Consider the following 22,856-nt stretch of genomic DNA (forward strand, 5'->3'; position numbering starts at 1 on the left):
TTCTCTAAATGGAAGTAATTAAGAAATGGGATCCCTCTGGGATCTATACTGGGGCCAGTGCTCTTTAATTTGTTCATAAATGATCTAGAAGTTGAGGTAAGTGGCGAGGTGGCCAAATCTGCAGATGACACCAAACAATTTAGGGTACTGATATCCAAAAGAGATTGTGAGGAGTTCCAAAAGGATCTTTCCAGACTGGGTGAGTGGGCAACTTAATGGCAAATTCGGTTCAGTGTTAGCAAGTGTAAAGTGATGTATATTGGGGCAAAAAAACCAAACCCAACTTCACATATACCATGACGGGGTCTGAGCTGTCAGTGACTGACCAGGAGAAGGATTTTGGGCTCGTGGTGGACAGCTCATTGAAAATGTCAGTTCAATGTGTGGTAGCTGTGAAAAAGGCCAGTTACATTCTTGGAATCATTAGGAAGGGGATTGAAAATGAAAGTGCTAATATCTTAATGCTATCATCATAACTATGGTGCAGCCACATTTGGAGTACTGTGTATAGTTCTGGTCACCATATCTTAAGAAGGACATTGTAAAACTGGAATAGGTGCTGAGGAGGGCAACCAGGATGATCAGGGGCCTGGAGCACCTGCCTTATGAGGCAACACTACAACACCTGGGGTATCTTTAGTTTAGAAAAAAGATGACTGTGGGGAGACATGATAGAGGTCTATAAAAGCATGCATGGTGTAGAGAAAGTTGATAGAGAGAAATTTCTCTCTCTCTCTTAACACTAGAAATGGGTCATCCCATGAAGCTAATTGCCAAGAAATTTAGGACCAACAAAAGGAACTACTTTTTCACACAATGCATAATCAAGCTATGGAATTCTCTGCCACAAATGTGATGACAACCAACAGCCTGGATGGCTTTAAGAGGGGTTTAGATACATTCATGGATTACAGGTCTATCAATTGTTACTAGTCTGAGGGCGATAGACCACCTCCAGCCTCAGAGGCAAGATGCCTCTAAATACCAGTTACAGTAACTAAGAGAGAGGGCATGCCCTCAGCTCTTGCCTGTGGGCTTCCCAAAGGCATCTAGTGGGCCACTGTGTGAAACATGATGCTGGACTAGATAGGCCTTGGGACTGATTCGGCAGGGCTTTACTTATGTTGTTATTAAAACAAAGTTTGCAGTGTGTTCATATGGCTACATAGCATAGTCAATGATATAATTACTTTAAAGCCCTCCCCCCCCCACACACATACTCTGAATAAGGCCATATAATTTCCATTTTCAGATATTGTATAAGGTGCCAAATTTTGTGTTTTTGTTTTACTCCATGGTTGTGTGGAAAAAATATCCCTGAGAGCAGTTTGGAGCCAAGATGTAATTTAAAAACAACACAGGCTGAGATGCCTAACTTGTCCTTTTCACTTCAGTGTGATTTCCTCTAGTAAATCTAGTCAAGATGTCAGCCACAGACTACAGGGAAATATTTACAGACAGTAAAATTCAAAAATTTTCATAAAGCTATTATGGAGTTCAATTCAAACAAACCTTCGCAAAATACTTTAGGAAACTCTGGTTCACATGATTGTCTGGCTTGTCTGTAATGAAGACCAAAATCCAAGGGAGTGGTGGTGTATGTGCTGCTGATAATAGAGTTTCCCCCCTGAATGATAGAAGTGACTGATTAACAGGAAGCAAGGACGCAGCAGCAGACTTGCCATTTCTGCAGGATATTTAGAAGGAGTGATTTTTGTTGATCTTGACTCTGGAAGTTCTCTGATCTTCTAAATGTATGTCCCTATGGGTTGTGCAGTCCTCAGGGACATATTTTTGAAAGCTGCAGAGCAGAGGCGTAACTATAGGGGGTCAGGGGGGGCACGTGCCCCAGGCGCCATCTTTTCTGGTCACGTGGGTGGCGCCCCCATGACAAAAAATTTTTTTTTATTTATTTATTTTTTTTTGTTAATACAAATGTTTCCTGCTCAGTGCAGCAGCTCTGCAGCAGTCAAGGGAGCGCGTCGGCGCCCCCTCCCCCACGAGCGGTCCCTTCTGCGCCGCCCACGCCCCCCCCCCATTGCTTTGCTGGTGCCTGGCGGCCAGTCAGTGGCCTGGCTTGGCGGCGGGCACTTGTGAGGAAAATCCTAAGTATAATGTAGTATGTTGTGGGGCGGGGGGGGCGCCATTTCAGTGCTTGCCCCGGGCGCCGTTTTCCCTAGTTACGCCTCTGCTGCAGAGCACTTCCAGAGGCAGGAAAGATGAGCAAAAATTGCTCCCCCATGTACACTACGGAACTGGAGAAGCCTCCCTCTGTATACTCACTAGTTAGGAAGTCAGCCATTGTGACTTAGAGTAGCCAATGATATGAGTTGGCTATAAATCCCATTACTGTTGTTTGTTGTGTACCAATAATTGTTTAATCATACTTAAATTATTTTAACAAAAGGAACACCTTTTAAAACACTTTATTTTTCATTTTCTCTATTAGGAGATTCCATCACCTTTGTTGAATACTTCTATCGATGAGACAAGGGAAGAAGCAATAGCTATGAAGTGCAAAGAAGGTTCTGAAGAATCTATGAAAATAGCCTGGCGTTACCAGAATATACCAAAAATTGAGGTAATTTGTATTTCATCATTGTTTCCCTTCTAATAAATTAGTGTATGTAAATAAACATGACTGTTTACCAAAACTGCATATTGAAAAGACAAACTAATTGTATTATTTAGCATGAATTCTAAATGGTTCTTAATCTTTTCCCTTCCTGTTCAGTCTTCCATACAAATGTCCCCTGTCGGTATTTAACCCATATTTACCCCCATCCAGACTCCAAAGCTTACCTGGAGAAAAGTAACTCAGAGGGTAAGACATTTTCAGGGGAGAATTTGCAGCCATGGGATCCATTAAGCACCATCCTCCAGTCTGCTGATTCTCCAATACAAATGTGCCTTCCCATCTTTACATTCATGGTTCATTAACAAATGCAGGTTTGAGAATACGTACATGTTTGCTCAGGTAACATGTAGCCACCACTTTAAGAGTGCTATACTGTTAGCTGTTAAAAAGAATGGTAAATTAATATAAAAGTTTTTTAAATGGGTAGATGTATCAATTCTGTTCATACAAAATAGTTGTCTACATTTATCAGACCTCTTTTTTTTTTTTTGTAAAGGTGTATGAATAGTACTTCGTAGGATCTCTCTAGTGAAAGCACAGAATTGAATCAAGCTGTTGACTTGCTTATCCAAGTGCGTAATAAGTAAAGTAAGCACTTGAGATTATATCAGCTTCACTGTCACAATAAACTAATCGCTCTGAAGGCAGCATGTAAGAAACAAGCCCAGTGGTCAATTCTACAGAGTTTATTATTGTTAGTGTTTGGAGAATTATAGTTTTCCTTAGGGTAGCTATTTTCTTGCCTAGAATAATAGTTTGGTCAAATCACTAAAATAAACTGAAATATTTTGGTGTCTGCAGTCCTAGAAACTTGTTTTTCTTTATTTAGCTTCAGTATTTTTTATATTCTGATATAAGTGTAGTCAACTGCCTAGTAAGTTCAGCCTTATTTAGAGAATATAATTGGAATATGACAAAATGATTTTACAAGGCTTGGCATGTTTGGTTTTCTGTGTAATTGCACAGACATGGCTATGTTTTCTTGTTGGAGAGGAGACTTATATATGGTGACATGCCAAATCAAACGCCCCCCAGGATGATAATTTAACCTCATCAATTTTATTAATATGAAGCTTGATGTCACAAAATATACTTTTTATCACACATGCAAAGATTTCCAAACTAATTGAGTGGTATGAATTATCAAATCCATACACTGAACATAGATGAGCCTAGACTTACTGTAAACTGAGTCACTCTATTGGTCAATCTAGATCTGTACTGACAGGCTCTTTAGGGCTTCAGACAGAGGTTTTCCTAGTTTACCTGAAGATGCCAGGGATTGAACCTGGGATGTTCTACGGCAGAGCATGTGCTCTTCCACTGAACTACAGCCTTATCCCCAAAAATAGAGCCTATTGACTCCCAAATCTCAAAATACACTGAAGAGGAATAAAAAACCAAATCTATCTATCTATCTATCTATCTATCTATCTATCTATCTATCTATCTATCTATCTCACCATCTAATGGGCTAATATTTTTGTAAGGTACAATCAAACTTCTGAACATGGTTAACATGTAAAACAATGGAAATTGTTGATATTGGTGTAAGGGGCAATCCAGCTGAAACCATGGCTTGCAAAGCAAAAATTTTGCTTTGCAATCCATGATTACTCACTTTTGAGATCAGAAGTGAGGACTACAGCTAAAAATTCCCTACATGTTGTTAGGGAGATGCTCAGCTTCCAGGCAAAGTTGTTGGATTGTGAGTAATTGCCATAGAACAAATTCTTTGGCAAGTTCTCTATACACACATAATCCTGGTACTTGCCACACTCATCTGTCTGACTAGCTAAATTCCAAACTAATTGCTGTCTATACTTTCTGACTCAAATACCTTGTCATCTTTGTCTTGAATGCATCTTCCATCTTTGCTCTTGTTTTCTCCGTTACCTACCCGAACACCTCTGCCTGGTACTCTTCCTGGTATAGAAGAACAGGCCTTGTTGAACGAGAACCAGCATGGCTTCTGCAAGGGAAAGTCTTGCCTCACTAACCTTTTGGAGTTCTTTGAGAGTGTCAATAGGCATATGGTTAAAGGTGATCCGTTTGACATAGTATACTTGGACTTCCTAAAAGCTTTTGATAAAGTTCCCCACCAAAGGCTCTTGAGTAAACTTAGCAGTCATGGAATAAGGGGACAGGTTCATGTTTGGATCGGTAACTGTTTGAAGGACAGGAAACAGAGTAGGAATAAATGAACAGTTTTCACAATGGAAGGAGATAGGAAGTGGGGTCCCCCAGGGATCGGTACTGGGACCAGTACTCTTTAACTGGTTTATAAACTATCTAGAAGTTGGGGTGACCAGTGAAGTGGCCAAATTTGCAAATGACTCTAAACTATTTAGGGTAGTGAAATCCACAATGGATTGTGAGGAACTCCAAAAAGATCTCTTCAAACTGGGGGACTGAGCGACCAAATGGCAATTGTGGTTCAATGTTAGCAAGTGTAAAGTGATGTACATTGGGGCAAAAACCACCAACTTCACATATATGCTGATAGGATCTGAGCTGTTGGTGACTGATCAGGAGAGGGATCTTGGGGTTGTGGTGAAAAGCTCATTTAAAGTGTCATCCCAGTGCGTGGCAGCTGTGAAAAAAGGTAATTCCATGCTAGGAATCATTAGGAGGGGGACTGAAAATAAAAATGCTAATATTATAATGCCCTTATACAAATCTATGGTGTGGCCACATCTGGAGTACTGTGTACAGCTTTGGTCACTGTATCTTAAGAAGGATATTGTAGAACTGGAAAAGGTGCAGAAGAGGGCAACCAAAATTATCAGGGGCCTGGAGCACCTTCCTTATGAGGCTAGGCTACAGCATTTAAAGCTCTTTACCTTCGAAAAGAGGTGATGGCGGAGACATGATTGAAGTGTATAAAATTATGCATGACGTGGAGAGGGTAGACAGAGAGAAATATTTCTCCCTCTCTCACAACACTAGAACCAGGGGTCACCCCATGAAACTGAAGGTTGGGAAATTTAGGACCGACAAGCGGAAGTACTTTGTCACACAGCACATAATTAATCTATGGAATTCCTTGACATGGGATGGCCACCAGCTTGGATCACTTTAAAAAGGGGTTTAGACAGATTCATGGAGGACAGGTCTATCAGTGGCTACTAGTCTGATGGCTGTGGGCCATCTCCAGCCTCAGAGGCACGATGCCTCTCAATACCAGTTGCAGGGGAGCAACAACAGGAGAGAGGGCCTACACATACCTCTTGCCTGTGGGCTCCCAGAGGCATTTGGTGGGCCACTGTGTGGAACAGTATGCTGGACTAGATGGACCTTGTGCCTGATCCAGCAGAGATGTTCTTATGTTCTCCTCTCTGCACCCCCCACCTTTTATTTCAATAATTAATACAACCCTTCCTCTCCACATTGATGAGCATGGTCAAGATTGAAAGGGTACAAGATCTTTATGGCGTCCTTCCACTGATAGAATCTTATGCCTGCAAAGTCCAGGGGGCCATCTAGGGTAGCATTCCATTAAGTGCAAGAGTAAGTATCTGGAAAGCAAAACAGATATATGCATGTGCTTACATACATGCTAGCCTTTCTGAATCCAGTCCCTGTTCCTGGGTTGACCTTACTAACTTGACCTTACTATTCTGCCTTGTACCATTATTACACTTTTTGAACTAAATGTGCTGGCTGACATCCAGACTAAAGTTGCGTATTGGGAAAAATGAGACACATGTACAACAGAGGAAGGACAATTTTCACTGATTTCCCCTTGCCTCTGTAGCCCACTCTGCTTTGCAAAAAATATAGCCCTGAGGGTTATGCAACTCTCAAGGACATATTTTTGGCAGGCACAGTGGGCTGCAGAAGGAAGTTGAGATAGTGAAAATTGCCCATCCTCTGTTGCTCACTCAGAACTTTTTTTTCATCTGTGCAACATCAATCTGGATGTCTTTGATTACAGCTGATCCTAGTTGTCATCTACATCTCCCAGCTAAAACTTCCCCAAAATATCACCAACTGCCTACAGCCCATCCTGGATAATTATACTTCGCTTTCACAGGCAATGGCTGGTAGGCTTACAGGTAGCACCCGAATCTGAAAAAGCTGCTAATGGGCAACAGGCCACCTGACAAAGAGACAAATAAGGACCAGAGCTTGCAGCAGTCTTATATGGCAGTTCTCTTCCCATATCCATTCAGGCAACATTATCACAGGGGACCTGATAACACCAGTTATATTTACTTGTTCATCCTCCAATGTGATATATGAATATGAGTATTTATATACCACTTTTCAACAAATGTTCCCAAAGCAATTGAGAGAGAGAGAGAGAATATGGTTCCCTGTCCCCAAAAGGCTCACAATCTTAAAAAAGACACCAGCAACAGCCACCAGCAACAGCCACTGGAGGGATGCTGTGCTGGAGATGGGTAGGTGATATATGCTATCACCTGCCAACAATGCTGTCTACATAGGACAAATAGATCAATCTGTACACTAAAGAATATATGGACACAAGTCAGACATTAAAAATGGCAACATTCAGAAACTACTGGGAGAACATTTTAGTCTCCCAGGACACTCTACAGCTGACCTGAAAGTCACCATTTTACAACAAAGGAATTTCAAAAGAAGATTTGAGTAGGAAACTGTTGAACTAGAATTTATTAGGAGGTTTGATTCTATTCATTTTGGCTTGATCAAATAACTTACTATACTAAATACGTTTAAGTTACTTTGTCCAGTGAGGAACACCTTATCTTTTATTATTGCTGATGAAAATTATAATTGTCCCTATCTCACGTATGATGAAACAGGCGGTGGTTTTAAGCGCTTACTTTAGCACACCAGCCCCAATCCATTTCCTAGATCTCTCAGTAGTGCTGCCATCACTCTCCTGTGGGAGAGATTCTCTTTAAATTCTTCCCTGTTTAGCCTAGAACAGGGGTGACCTCAAAACATATCCCAAAATGCTTCAAAACTTCTTAATGTTGTGTGTAGCTTAGATGGGTATCATGGATAAGGCAGAACTGAGCAATCCCAGCACAGAGTAAATTTAAAATAATTAAAAAACTAGTTTATTTAAGTAAGTTTTAAAAGGAGACAGTTTACAAGCACACACAAAAAAGGGCAAATAGAACATACAAACAAGTTACCCCTTCATCCTGCCTGATACTAGGCAGGAGGCTAAAAATCTTAATTGTCAGGATAAAGTCCAGAAATTAAAAGCTTGCATCATGGTGATCTCTGCATGTTCTCTGGAGCCATGCAGATGGGAATCAGCCAAGGGTCCCTCACAACTAACAACAAGAAAGAAAACTAATCTAATGCAGGAGTTGAGGGCGTGCACTCTCTCCTGCCATTTATCCCCTGCAACTGGTTCTCAGAGCCATCCTGACTTTTGAGACTGGAGGTGGCCCACAGCCCTCCAACTAGTAGCCATTGATGGGCCTCTCCATGAAGTTGTCCAAACCCCTCTTAAAGCCTTCCAGGTTGTTGGCTGTCACTACGTCCTGTCGCAGAGAGTACCACAAGTGGATCATGTGTTGTGTGAAAAATACTTCCGTTTGTTGGTCCTAGACCTCCTGGCAATCAATTTCATGGAGTGACCCCTGGTTCTTGAGTTATGTGAGAGGGAAAAGAATTTCTCTCTCTCCAAATTCTCCAAACCATGCATGATTTTGTAGACCTCTATCAGGTCTCCCCGCAGTCATCTTTTTTCTAAGCTAAAAAGCCCCAGGTGTTGTAGTCTTGCCTCATAAGAAAGGTGCTCTAGGCCCCTGATCATCTTGGTTGCCCTCTTCTGCATCTTTTCCAGTTCAACAGTATCCTTTTTAAGATGTGGTGACCAGAATTGTATGCTGTACTCCAAGTGTGGTCGCACCATAGTTTTGTATAAGGGCATTATGATATTAGCTGTTTTATTTTCAATCCCCTTTCTAATGATCCCTAGCAGGGAATTTGCCTTTTTCACAGCTGCTGCACATTGAGTCAACACTTTCAACAAGCTGTCCACCACAACCCCAAGTCAGATCCCTCTCCTGGTCCATCACCGACAGCTCGGATCCCCTCAGCATATACTTGAACTTGGGGTTTTTCGCCCCAATGTGCATCACTTTACACTTGCTAACATTGAACTGCATTTGCCATTTTGTCGCCCACTCCCCCAGTTTGGAGAGATCCTTTTGGAGCTGCTCACAATCTGTTTTGGATTTCACTACCCGGAAGAGTTTGGTATCATCTGCAAATTTGGCCACATCGCTACTTACCCCTGTTTCTAGATCATTTATGAATAAATTAAAAATCACCGGTCCCAGTACAGATCCCTGGGGGACCCCACTTCTTACTTCCCTCCATTGTGAAAACTCTCCATTGATACCTACCCTCTGTTTCCTGTCTTTCAACCAGTTAGCAATCCACACATGTACTTGTCCCCTTATCCCATGACTGCTAAGTTTCCTCAGGAGTCGTTTATGAGGAACTTTGTCAAAAGCTTTTTGGAAGTCCAGGTTGACTATGTCAACTGGATCACCTTGATCCACACACTCGTTGACACCCTCAAAGAAGTCCAAAAGGTTGGTGAGGCAAGATTTACCTTTGTGGAAGCCATACTGGCTCACTCCCAGCAGGGCCTGTTCTTCTAGGTGCTTTACAATTTTATCCTTGAGGATGCTTTCCATCAATTTGCCTGGAACGGACGTTAGGCTAACTGGCCTGTAATTTCCCGGATCGCCCCTGGGTCCTTTTTTGAAAAATGGTGTTACATTTGCTACTCTCCAGTCCTCTGGTACAGAGCCCGATTTCAGGGATAAGTTGAAAATTTTAGCAAGGACCTAAGATTTTAGCAAGGACCTAAGAAAATTTTAGCAAGGACCTAAGATAGACATTAGCAACAGCAACTGGAAAGATGCTGTGCTGGAGTTGGATAGGGACAGTTGCACACACACACACACACACACACACACACACACACACACACACACACACACACCCTGCTTAATATAAGAAACACACCACTTTAAAAGGTGCCTCTTTGCTCACTTAGCAGAGGTATAGAAAGTAGGTTGGCTGTGTGACTAGGAGACATGAATACCCAGAGCTAAATGTGAGGTCAGACAAGCTCAGAATATAGTTTAGAATAAAGCTTGGGCCTGATGTGAGAAAAATATCCCACTCTGATATCTGTTTAATGACTGGAGGCCTTTATACCATTTTACTGTAAATTCAGTGAAGAACTTTGTTTTTCTCTGTCGTGAGCTCCCAAGATGGAGACACAGCAGAAAAGCCAGCTACAAGGCTAATATAGTAATACTGACGTCATTAGGCAGACCAACATCAGGAGAGGCAGTTTAGTTCAGTCACAGAACATAGCATCAGTGGCCAATCAGAAGTCTCATTGAATACAGCAAAATATTAACAGTTTACAAAAGGAACAATACAGATTTTCTTCCAAAATTGGAAGGCCTGTCCAAATGAAGAGAACAGAAAGAAACACAAACTCTGACAAAAGAAATGAGAGGTGAAAACAGAGTTTGAGGAACATTTAGCTAAAAGCATCAAGGGGAATAACAAAAACTTCTTTAAATACATCAGAAGCAGGAAACCTGCAAGGGAGGCGGTTGGACCATTAGATAATGAGGGAGTGAAACGGATTATTAAGGAGGATATGGAGGTTGCACAGAAGTTAAATGAGTTCTTTGCATCCATCTCACGGCACAGGATACCTGTTCCTGAACCAGGCTTTTTAGGGATGGAGGTTAAAGAACTGAGTCAGATAGAAGTGACAAGAGATGTTGTTCTAAACTGGCTGGAAAAACTGAAAACTAGCAAATCACCAGGGCCATATGACATCCATCCAAGAGTACTCAAAGAACTCAAATGTGAAATTGCCAACCACCTTGCTAAAATATATAACTTATCCCTGCAATCAGGCTCTGTAACAGAGGACTGAAAAGTAGCAAATGTAACACTGATTTTCAAAAAGGAATCCAGGGGCGATCTGGGAAATTACAGGCCGGTTAACTTAAAGTCCATTCCAGGCAACTTGATGGAAAGCATCCTCAAGGATAAAATTGTAAAGCACACAGAAGAACAGGCCCTGCTGGGAAAGAGCCAGCATGGCTTCTGCAAAGGTAAATCTTGCCTCACCAACCTTTTGGAGTTCTTTGAGAGTGTCAACAAGTGTGTGGATCAAGGTGATCCCATTGACATAGTAAACCTGGACTTCCAAAAAGCTTTTCACAAAGTTCCTCATCAAAGACTCCTGAGGAAATTTAGCAGTCATGGGATATGGGGACAGGTACATGTGTGGATTTCTAACTGGTTGAAGGACAGGAAACAGAGGGTAGGTATCAATGGAGAGTTTTCACAATGGAGGGAAGTAAGAAGTGGGGTCCCCCAGGGATCTGTACTGGGAACAGTGCTTTTTAATTTATTCATAAATGATCTAGAAGTAGGGGGTAAGCAGCGAGGTGGCCAAATTTGTAGATGATACCAAACTCTTTCAGGTAATGAAATCCACAACTGATTGTGAGGAGCTCCAAAAGGATCTCTCCAGGCTGGGTGAGTGGGTGACAAAATGGCAAATGCGGTTCAGTGTTGGCAAGTGTAAAGAGATGCACATTGGGGCAAAAAACCCCAACTTCCAGTATACGCTGATGGGATCTGAGCTGTAGGTGACTGATCAGGAGATCGTGGGGTCGTGAAGGACAGCTCGTTGAAATTGTTGACTCAATGTGCGGCAGCTGTGAAAAAGGCCAATTCCATGCAAGGGATCATTGGGAAGTGGATTGAAAATAAAACGGCTAATATTATAATGCCCTTATACAAAACTATAGTGCGGCCACACCTGGAGTACTGCGTACAATTCTGGTCACCACAATTAAAGAAAGACATTGTAGAACTGGAAAAGGTGCAGAAGAGGGCAACCAAAATGATCAGGGGCCTAGAGCAGCTTCCTTATGAGGCAAGTCTACAACACCCGGGACTTTTTAGTTTAGAAAAAAGATCACTGTGGGGAGACATGATAGAGGTCTATAAAATCATGCATGGTGTGGAGAATGTGGATAGAGAGAAAATCTTCTCCCTCTCACATAACACTAGAACCAGTGATGTTCCCATGAACTTGATTCTCAGGAAATCTAGGACCAACAAACAGAAGTACTTTTTCACACAACGCATAATCAACTTGTAGAATTCTCTGCCACAAGATGTGGTGACAGCCATCAACCTGGATGGCTTAAGAGGGGTTTGGATAACTTTATGGAGGAGAGGTCTCTCATCAGCTACTAGTTGGAGGGCTATAGTTGGCTATAAATGGAAGTTTTATTTCCAAACAAAAAATTTTTTTTTTGTTTCCTGAGAATTGATGGTAAAAATTTATGCTGGCCAAGTACACATTTTAGCAAAAATGAAAATGCTTATAAACTGTTATTTCCAGACTTTTAGTTATAGATACTACATGCAGGAAAATTGAAACGAGCAGTTGCAAAATCATGGGTAATGGTATCCTAATTAGAAATGGCTATGTTTACTATAAATAAAATGACTTTTATAGTTTCTTCTCCCATTCCCCCACACATCCACAATGATGTTTTATTTCCAAACAAAAATATTTAATTTCTGTAAATATCTGTTAAGGAAGACTGCTAAACTAAAAATATGTTATGCTTTGTACTTCTCATCTGGTGCCTCCAGTGCTCCTTTCCTCCTTCATCTGGTTTTAGACAAAATTGGAGTCCTGGTTGCTACAACGTGTAGATTAGGGCTGAATTAAAGTACGGGTGGAGACATTTTAGGGAGTCACAGTAACTTCATCATTTGAACAAAGGTTTATGCAGGATCTTTGGACTGAAATTTGATAGCCCTACTAGTACATTGTTTAGACTAGTATTTGACAGCCCTACTAGTACAGGTACACTGTTTGTACTGAAAATTCCAAAAACCTTTGTAGTTATGTATGTTTTGTCTATATTGGCTAACCATTTGTTCAAACTAATAACAATGGCCAACATCCAAACTATCAAAGTGTGCATGTAGGCGCACTGCAGAAGAGGGGAAATATTAATTCGTCTCCCATTCTCTCTGATGCCAATTGTGAATTATGCAGCCCTCAGGAACATATTTTTGGGAGTCCGTGTTCGCTTTTGAGAGCAGGGGAGATTGATGAAAATTGCCCCTCTACTGTAGTGTGTATACAGTGTTACTATACAAACATTTCATTAGAATGGATGTCAGCTAGTACGTTCACTTATAGCAAGTATGTGTAGCATGTGTGGTTTACACACACACACACACACACACACACACACACACACACACTTTAAATGAATGAACTGCTTGTGTTCGTAGGGCAATATATTAACTGTCACAGCATGAAATCAATTTTCTGCCTTGATTCATCCTAAATCTAAGAATTTCTATCACATTAGTATTGCAATTAGAAACGATAACAGCAGACAGTAGCATAAAGGCACACTCTGCTCCATGACAATTTAGTTTATTTCTCCTTGTGCAGGCTACCTCATAGGGATCCAAGGAAAGGGTAGGCTTGAAACCACAGTCTACTAATAAATTTATCATTTCATACTTAAGAGAAACGTATTTTTCCTCCCTCTTGTTCTGTCTCTGTGGTCATGCTGCTGCTAAGATAGATTATTCATGCTTACTTGATTCAGGTGGGCTTTTTGCAAGCTTCCCCACTAGGCCTGGGAATGTGGTACATTGAGGTCTATTCATAGGTTTCTGACATAGCCAGGCTTTTATTGCCTGGTGTTTTATTGCGGCCAAATCCTAGTCTCCACCCAGTTTGTAGGCACTGTGTTCATTCTTTCAAATCAAGAAAGGTTATCACCTACCTTAATCCATACAACTGTGTGGATTAGGGACACCAGTGTTCCCCAGGATTCTCAAAGAGGATCCTGGAAAATTCTTGTTTCTTCTCTTTTGCTGTCTTTACTAAACTCTCTTGGGCCTCAGTGAGGATTTGCATCTGAAATGGGCAACCTGGAGCTTTTCTCAATGAAGACATCAGATCAAAGTTCAGTTAGTCAAGGCCTTTCTAAAACATTAAGGGGGCTTGGACTTACACAATAAAAAGATGAGCTCTGGCAGAGATTGCAGTAAAAACATTCTGATCAGTAATCCGGATAAAGGATAGATTATAGGGCAAAGAACAGCTCTTGTTTAAATTGCTTTGAAACCCCCAAAACTAAATAACTTGGAATTTAGAATTTATTTTTAAACAATACATACATTTTATTTGATTTGGTAGTAAGGTTTTGTTCTGTTTTTATTATGCCACATAATGCATAATAACTTAAATAAAAGCACAGGTCATGCTTTTTTCAGTATTTGCTAAAGGCCTTGTACTTTGTGCTATAAAGAAATATATTTGAAAATCCTGTTTTTATTAGTAATGTTGAATTTGTTCTATTTTTCTGGCTTAATAAAATTTTTATATTCATAATTCCTAACAATATTTAGCTTTTTCAAACTATGTATCATTTTCTGTTTAATGTTTGGTTATTTAAAATAAAAATACAAAGCATAATAGATATAAATTCTGATGTATGTCAAGTGTTTTTAACTTTTGATATTCAAAAACTTGATATGCAGCAGATCAGTCTTTTTGTATGAATGGCCACCCACAAATCTGATCAATTTTCTGTTAAATGTCCAGGAGGGTCTGAAGTTTAGGCATCTACACAACAAGAATTAAGAAGGAAGACAAAATATTCTATTTTGTCCATGGATTTTTAGTAGAAGGGAGCTGTTTGGGGTTTTTTGGTGTACATAAAAATTAATATACTTCTAAAGTTTTATCATCCAATACTAAATTCTCTTTCAGTAAAATATCGCTCCCGTTAGTTTCCATGAGTATGAAATAAATATGGTTTACTATGCATGTAAATATCTTCATGCATGTAAACATCAATGTGTTAATTCGTTGGCTCATGTACAACAGTGGCAGTTAAAAGGAGCAAAATCACATTTTTTAAAAAGAGAATAATATTATACAGAAGCCATTGTGAAATGAATTTTAAATTGAAGTTATTGTATAGTATACTATAAAGGTCTTCATAATGTTTTTCATTTTTTTATTATTACTGTGATGGAGTGAAAATTATTTGCTTGAGGATGTAGGCTTCTGAATGTACATCCATTTTTAGACCACTTACCATGCACACACAAAAGTACATTATTGACATTATTCTGCATCCAGCAATTAAAGCTGGATAAATAGTTGCCAAAATTGCACTGGGAATCATTACTGATTGCATACTAGCTGTTAGTGCTGTTGTTACCAATCACACATTTGTTGGATTGGGGATATGAATCTATTCTTGCTTCCCATCTCACTTTTGTTCAAATGGAAAAGGACACCTCTATACATATTTCAGAATCTTCTTACATGGCATTGGCGCTATCACAGCTGGCAGCAATTATATGGACAGTCTCTCACAATTCACACAGCAGTTCTGGACCAGAAATCAGGACATTTACATGGTGTGTGCATTCCCAATTTCCAGTTGTAAGAACCTGGAAAATTTCAGCAGTCAGTTTGGTACCATGCCAACCCAACCTTTAACTGGGGTCAGTAATTTGGGATGTGATCTACACTTGCTGATCCTGGTTAAATGTCAGATTGGTGCAGTACCAACCCTAGATTGCTGATTACTTCAGGGTTTGTATAATCGGAAATTAGGAATGCACACACATTGCAAATCTTCCAATTCCCAATCTAGAGAGAGTGGGGGAGAGAGAAAAGAATGTGTTTGAGAGATTGATGACTGCTTATATTGGTGCAATTCACTGATGACTTTGAATATTTATATATCACTTTTTAGTGTTATGTTTCACTGACTTCAGTAGAATTTGTGTGTAGGTATGTGTGAATAGTCTGCTTAAAAAGTTTAATTTTAAAATTGTATTTTAATGGGAAAAACAATTGATATGAAATTCAATTGGAATATTTCCACAGGTAACCCAAAAAGCATGTTCAAAATTTGGACACTACTTTGATTTATCAAAAACAATGGCTCCAGAACTAATCCAAAATATCAAGTGGCATGGTTTTTTCCTTCATGAAGAAACAACTTTGTGTCCCAGTATAAAATCTTGGTAAGTTTGATTTCAGTTGTTTAAACAAGAAAGCGGGAACTGAAGAAAGTAAGCTACATAGACAGAAATTGTGTGATTGATTTTACTGTCAATAGTGGATTGGATTACTAGTATAAATACTAGTAGCTTGGCCCTTTGCCTTTGCCTGGGCAACAGAGCAAAACCTCCTTCCTGCTTCAAAAATACATGGTCCTCTCTGGTTCATAGTATGGCTGCATGTGGCCATGGCCCTTGTTTTGTGAGCTCACTATTATTTCTGCTTCAGCTTGTTTTAGAAACACCTGAGTGACTTGCTGAGTGACAACCTAAATATTGCATACAACCCAGTGGGTACTGTTACCAGGTTTTCTGTAGAATTGTAGTAACTGTCCTTTGTGACTGTGCTTTGTTCTAAGTGAGGGAAATTGGCTCTAATTGTCACACGCCATATACAGCTATGTTTAACCTTAAAGTACCAAGGAAAGTTGATCACAATATGGATACACTGGAACTTAGAATAGGCGAGAGAAAAGGAACACAGACATGTCTCTTTAAAACAAAGAGTTATTTTATTGAGGGGTAGTAAAGATACAAAATGAGAAAGGGGGGTAGTTAAGGAAACAATTAGCACCCAGCAGACTTGCTGAAAATAGTCTTTCCCATGAAGGGTTTGCAGACCAGAAGGGGACAGAGTAGAACCAGGTAAAGAGCAGATAGAAGGATGTGATAGCTGGTCAAAAATATGAAATGGCCATAAGAAAGATAGCACACACCAGGTAAGAGATTCAGCATATAGGTGCTTATATGCCAATGCCAGAAGCCTCCGAGCTAAGGTGGGCGAACTGGAATTCTCAGTTGCTATTAAAAACATAGATATAGTGAGCATAATAGAAACATGATGGAACAGTGAAAACCAGTGTGACACTGTTATTCCTTGATATAAACTCTATAGAAAGGACAGGGAGGGGCAAATTGTGGGTGGAGTAGCACTGTATGTTAAAGAAGGGGCAGAATCTAAGACTGGAGTCCTTCATAGTAGTAGTAGTATGTTTATGTTTATTGTGGTCACAGACCAGATTAGCAAACAATAACAATTAATAACATTAATAAGAATATTCAAAAATTTCAAAAGTTTACAAAATCACAAACTGTTCAAATTACTAATACTGTCTTTACAGAGCTTCGACACCACAAAACAGAACTTTGCCACATTATCTGAAATTACAGGTTTAAAATTGGCCAGCATAATTTCCAAATAAAATTGGTCTGTGTGACCAGGATAAGTGGCTAAAATAGGAGCAATAAATTTGGTTCTAGTGTCCTTATAAAACTGGCAATAAAGAATAATATGGGTGATAGACTCTATATCCCCTGAGCCGCAGAGGAAACAGCGCTGATCATAAAGGAAGTTGTTTGAATTTACCATCAAGTACTGCCGAAGGGAGAACATTCAATCGCACAAGGGTCAGAAATCTCCTAAATTTTGGTACCAAGATCTCGTCTAAATATTCAGCCAGTTTATAGTTAAAAGTTTGAGAACCTAAGTAAATTCCCTTGGGTAACCGTACGGACTCCTCCTGCAAATCATAGAAACACTGTGGGTGACAGCAGAAGGGCTGAAATGAAATATGTTACTAGGAAAGTGCTATCACCCTCCTGATCAAAACGCTGACAGTTACTGGTAGTTGCAGAAGAAAATCAAGGAGGTGGCAAACAGAGACAGAACTGTAATAATGGGTGGCTTCAATTACCCACAAATAGACTGGGCAAATTCACATTCAAGTAATGATAAAGAGGCCTGAACTGTTCTGTAGGGGTGTGCAATTCGGATTTTTGGTGATTCAGTTCGGGACCTGAACCGAATCACCCCTGTTCTGTTTTGTGCCCGAATATGGGCCACCCGAATCACCCTTGATTTGGTTCAGATTCGGATTTAATCCGAATCTGAATCCGAATCGATTCGGGGGGTAAAGGGCCCAGGGGAAAAATTTTGGGGTGGGGTGGTAGTGCCCAATGGGTGGAAGCTACCACCCCAATTTCAGGGGGATTGGGCAAAGGGCTGATTTTGGGGAAATTTTTGAAGTTTTCATGTCTTTGGGGCAGATTGGGGCAGAAATTGGGGCCTGGGGCAGAATAGTGGGGTGGGGTGGTAGTGCCTAATGGGTGGAGGCTACCACCCCAATTTAAGGGGGATTGGACAAAGGGCTGATTTTTTGGGAATTTTTGAAGTTTTTGTGTCTTTGGGGCAGTTTGGGGGCAGAAGGTGTATCTGCCCCAAAAGGGTGGGGTGGGGTGGTAGTGCCTAATGGGTGGAGGCTACCACCCCAATTTCAGGGGGATTGGGCAGAGGGCTGATTTTTGGGGATTTTTGAAGTTTTGGTGTCTTTGGGGCAGATTGGGGGCAGAAAGTGGATCTGCCCCAAAAGAGTGGGGTGGGCTGGTAGATAGTGTCTAATGGGTGGAGGCTACCACCCGTCCCCAATTTCAGAGTGATTGGGCAGAGGGCTGGATTTTGTTGAATTTCTGAGGTTTTTCTTCATAAGGTGCAGTGTGCTAGATTGATATTCATAGTAAATGAGAGTGTGAAAAAGTGTAAGTGGGGTCATGAGAGTTCTTTAATTGAAAAAAATCTCATTTGCTATCATTGAATGAGAATTCACACCTCAGAGGTTTTTCTGAAGGGATGTTTTAAATTTGGAACCATCAGCTGCTCACTGCGACGCTTTTAATGCGTTTTTTGTGGACAAAGTCTCTCATATTCAGGTCGTTCTAGATCTAGATTTAGACTCCACAGTTATCGCAGTGTCGGATGCAGATGCAGTGTCAGATGCAGTATCCAGCAACTCCTCGTGTGGTTAGACTGGATCAATTTCAGTTTGTGACTCCTGAGGATGTGGACAAGCTGCTCGGAACGGTGCATCCTACCACCTGTCTACTTGATCCTTGCCCAACGTGGCTTATACTATTTGGCAAGGGGGTTGTTGTGGAGAGCCTGGTGGCAATTATAAATACTTCTCTGAGAGAGGGCAGGATGCCTCCTTGTTTAAAGGAGGTAATTATTAGACCTATTCTTAAGAAGCCTGCCTTGGACCCCTCGGAGTTTAGTAGCTACAGGCCTGTCTCCAACCTCCCATGGTTGGGCAAGGTGATTGAGGGGATGGTGGCCTCCCAGCTCCAGGCGGTCTTGGAGGAAACTGATTATCTAGACGCATTTCAAACTGATTATCTAGACGCATTTCGGATGGTCTATGGGGTGGAGACTGCCTTGGTCAGCCTGATGGATGATCTCCAATTGGGACTTGACAGAGGAAGTGTGACTCGGCGGCTTTCAATACTATCGACCATAGTATCCTTCTGGAACGTCTGAGGGAGTTGGAGGTGGGAGGCACTGCTTTGCAGTGGTTCCGCTCCTACCTTTCTGGCAGATCCCAGATGGTGTCGCTTGGAGACCGCTGCTCTTCAAAATCTGAGCTTTTATATGGGGTCCCTCAGGGCTCCATACTGTCTCCAATGCTTTTTAATATCTACATGAAACCATTGGGAGAGATCATCCGGAGATTTGGTGCTGGGTGTTATCAGTATGCTGATGACACCCGAATCTATTTCTCCATGTCAACATCGTCAGGAGAAGGCATATCCTCCCTGAATGCCTGCTTGGAAGCAGTAATGGGCTGGATGAGGGATAACAAACTGAGACTGAATCCAGACAAGACGGAGGTACTTATTGTGCGGGGTCATCACTCGGGAAGCGATATTGATCTACCTGTTCTAGATGGGGTCACACTTCCTCAGAAGGAACAGGTATGCAGTTTGGGAGTGCTTCTGGATCCACACCTTTCCCTGGTTCCCCAGGTTGAGGCAGTAGCCAGAAGCACTTTCTATCAGCTTCGGTTGATACGCAGCTGCGTCCATTTCTTGAGGTACATGATCTCAAAACAATAATACACTTGTTGGTAACTTCCAGACTTGATTACTGCAATGTGCTCTATGTGGGGCTGCCTTTGTACATAGTCCGGAAACTGCAATTAGTACAAAATGCAGCAGCCAGGTTGGTCTCTGGGTCATCTTGAAGAGACTATATTACTCCTATATTACAGGAGTTGCACTGGCTGCCAATAAGTTTCCAGGCAAAATACAAAGTGCTAGTTATAACCTATAAAGCCCTAAACAGCTTAGGCCCACAGTATTTAAGAGAGCGTATTCTTCTGTATGATCCCCATCATCCACTGCGTACATCAGGGGAGGCTTGTCTGTGGCTACCTTCATGTCGTCTGGTGGCCACCCAGGGACGGGCCTTCTCTGTTGTCACCCCAAGACTTTGGAACACGCTTCCCGTGGGAATAAGAGTCTCCCCATCTCTAGCAGCTTTTTAAAAGTCTCTGAAGACTTATCTTTTTACCCAGGCCTTTTAGCTTTTTAACTTTGTAATTTTTTAACTTCTGGATTATTTATTGATTTGTTTTAAGCTATTTTTAATATTTAATTGATGTTAATGTTTTGTTTTTATTTGTTGTACACCGCCCTTAGACCTTGGGTTAGGGCGGTATAAAAATGCATGAAATAAATAAATAAATAAATAAATAAATAAATAATTCAAATGTGACATTGCCAATTTCCTTCCAAACAGTCTCTGTACCAGAGGACTGGAAAGTAGACAATGTAACACTGATTTTCAAAAAGGGACCCAAGGGGGATCCAACTTCACATATATGTTGATAGGTGTGAGCTGTCAATGACTGACCCGGAAAGAGATCTTGGGGTTGTGGTGGACAGCTCATTCAAAGTTGTTAAATGGAATATGGAATATCCTGGAACTCTGGCAGAATGTCCTGAGACTACTTTGGGGCTTGTGTGGGGAATTAGTGAGACTGAACACTCCATTACTGTATCAGTTTGTGCAAAGCTTTGGTGTGGAAATAAAGGCTTGAAATAGGAATATGCCACAATCAGATTTATTAAGGGTTATTGGAATAAGGGAAATGAAATGAAAATGAAAAAGAGTTAGATAATTGTTGTAAGGCAATAAAACTCTAACTAGCGATGTAAATCAGAGACTCACAAGGAGGCATTTTAGCTTGAATGTCCAAATTGCAGTTAGCTTAAGGCTTGCCAAATAGAGGACCTGGAGTACAGAGTTTACACGTAGGAGAGAGGGGAAAGAGAAAGATCATTATTAATACCTTCTTGCAATTCCGTCAGGGTGTCTGTCACCCTAGCAGGATGGGGAATGCTGGGGTCCTACTTCTCAGGGGTCAGGCAGAAAGACAGGGTAGAGAAGAGGCAAGCGTGTCACTCCCAAGGCCCATTCATTGGTGTGCTCCTTTTTGGATCCACCATCTGCATGTGCTTTTGCTCTGGCAACTCCATCTACCATAGCCATCGCTCCAGCTTCACTTCTAGCTCCTGGTTTGGAAGAGCGGCTGGTTCCAGAGAAAATCCAGGAGAAGTCGGTTCTCTAAGGCAGCCAAGCATGATTTGTGGTTTGAAGCAAGAGATAGGTCCAAACCAGGAGCTAGAAGTGAAGCTGGAGCGATGGCTATGGTAGATGGAGTTGCCAGAGCAAAAGCACATGCAGATGGTGGGTCCATAAAGGAGCACACCAATGAATGGGCCTTGGAATACAAAGGGGCAAAAACATGGCTTCTGTCCAAACACCGGCAGATGCGTGTTTTTGGTACAAACACAGGCAGATGCATGCTTCTTGTTGCAGGTCATGACATCCATGATTAACAAAAAAAATGCATGCTGTATGATTCAATCATGGGCGTGTGCAATCTTGAAGGACAATGGAGTGAAATGGTTTGAAAAAGCTGTATGGGACAGAGCAGAGATTCTCAGCGTTGGGTCCCCAGATGTTATTGGACTTCAACTCCCATAATCCCCAACCAAAGGCCACTGGGGCAGGGGATTATGGGAGTTGAAGTCCACTAACATCCTGAGACCCAACGTTGAGAACTTCTGGGATAGAGAATATGGGCAAGCTCAAAACTTATCTCATGGGTCAGGAAGACCTTCCATGTGTAGAAACCGAAATGCCTTTCAAAATAACAAGCCTCTTCCCTGGTTTACATCAAACTATTAATGCTGTGTTCGTGAGGTCGGTGTGATACAGCCTTATCCTTGTGCCTGAAATGTTCACTCATCTGCCATCTTTAACTGGGATGGATGACACCATCACAAACTACACTGTTGAGTTTCCCTATGTATCCTTATAACAGATGAAGCTGACATGGAGAAGTAGATTTGAGTGTCATCAGCATACTAATAACACCCTGCACCAAGTACCCAGATTATCTCTCCCAGAGGTTTCATGTAGATGTTAAAAAGAGACAAAATGGAGCCCTGAGGGACACCATACTGGACTGGAAATAAAAAATGTAACACAGATTTTGTAACCCTAGAGTTAGGGTTAGGACTGGAAAGTAGCAAATGCAACACCGATTTTCAAAAAGGGATCCAGGGGCGAACCAGGAAATTACAGGCCGGTTAGCTTAACGTCTGTTCCAGGCAACTTGATGGAAAGCATCCTCAAGGATAAAATTGTAAAGCACATAGAAGAACAGGCCCTGCTGGGAGTGAACCAGCATGGCTTCTGCAAAGGTAAATCTTGCCTGACCAACCTTTTGGATTTCTTTGAGAGTGTCAAGAAGTGTGTGTATCAAGGTGATCCCATTGACATATAGTATACCTGGACTTCCAAAAAGCTTTTGACAAAGTTCCTCATCAAAGACTCCTGAGGAAACTTAACAGTCATGAAATATGGGGACAAGTACATGTGTGGATTGCTAACTGGTTGAAGGACAGGAAACAGAGGGTAGGTATCAATGGAGAGTTTTCACAATGGAGGGAAGTAAGAAGTGGGGTCCCCCAGGGATCTGTACTGGGACCGGTGTTTTTTAATTTATTCATAAATGATCTAGAAGTAGGGGGTAAGCAGCGAGGTGGCCAAATTTACAGATGATATCAATCTCTTTTGGGTAGTAAAATCCACAACTGAGTGTGAGAGCTCCAAAAGGATCTCTCCAGGCTGGGTGAGTGGGTGACAAAATGGCAAATGTGGTTCAGTGTTGGCAAGTGTAAAGTGATGCACACTGAGAGGAAAAACCCCAACTTCAAGTATACTCTGTAGGGATCCGAGCTG

General features: G+C 41.3%; 1 protein-coding gene across 4 annotated transcripts in view; it reads left to right on the top strand.

Annotated features, from left to right (window-relative positions):
- ELP4 (elongator acetyltransferase complex subunit 4) overlaps positions 1–22,856 on the top strand; it is a 283,969-nt gene that overhangs the window by 61,315 nt on the left and 199,798 nt on the right. For all 4 annotated transcript variants that reach the window (XR_008313000.1, XR_008312999.1, XM_053283057.1 and 1 more), the window contains exons 4-5: positions 2,450–2,581; positions 15,597–15,736. Coding sequence is in view for 2 of the 4 variants with exons in the window: in XM_053283057.1 (XP_053139032.1) it covers positions 2,450–2,581; positions 15,597–15,736 (272 nt within the window). In the remaining 2 variants the exon portion in view is untranslated. The remainder of the gene's footprint in view (positions 1–2,449; positions 2,582–15,596; positions 15,737–22,856) is intronic.

The sequence above is a fragment of the Hemicordylus capensis genome, chromosome 1 (assembly GCF_027244095.1).
Source record: "Hemicordylus capensis ecotype Gifberg chromosome 1, rHemCap1.1.pri, whole genome shotgun sequence".
Lineage (NCBI taxonomy): Eukaryota > Metazoa > Chordata > Lepidosauria > Squamata > Cordylidae > Hemicordylus > Hemicordylus capensis.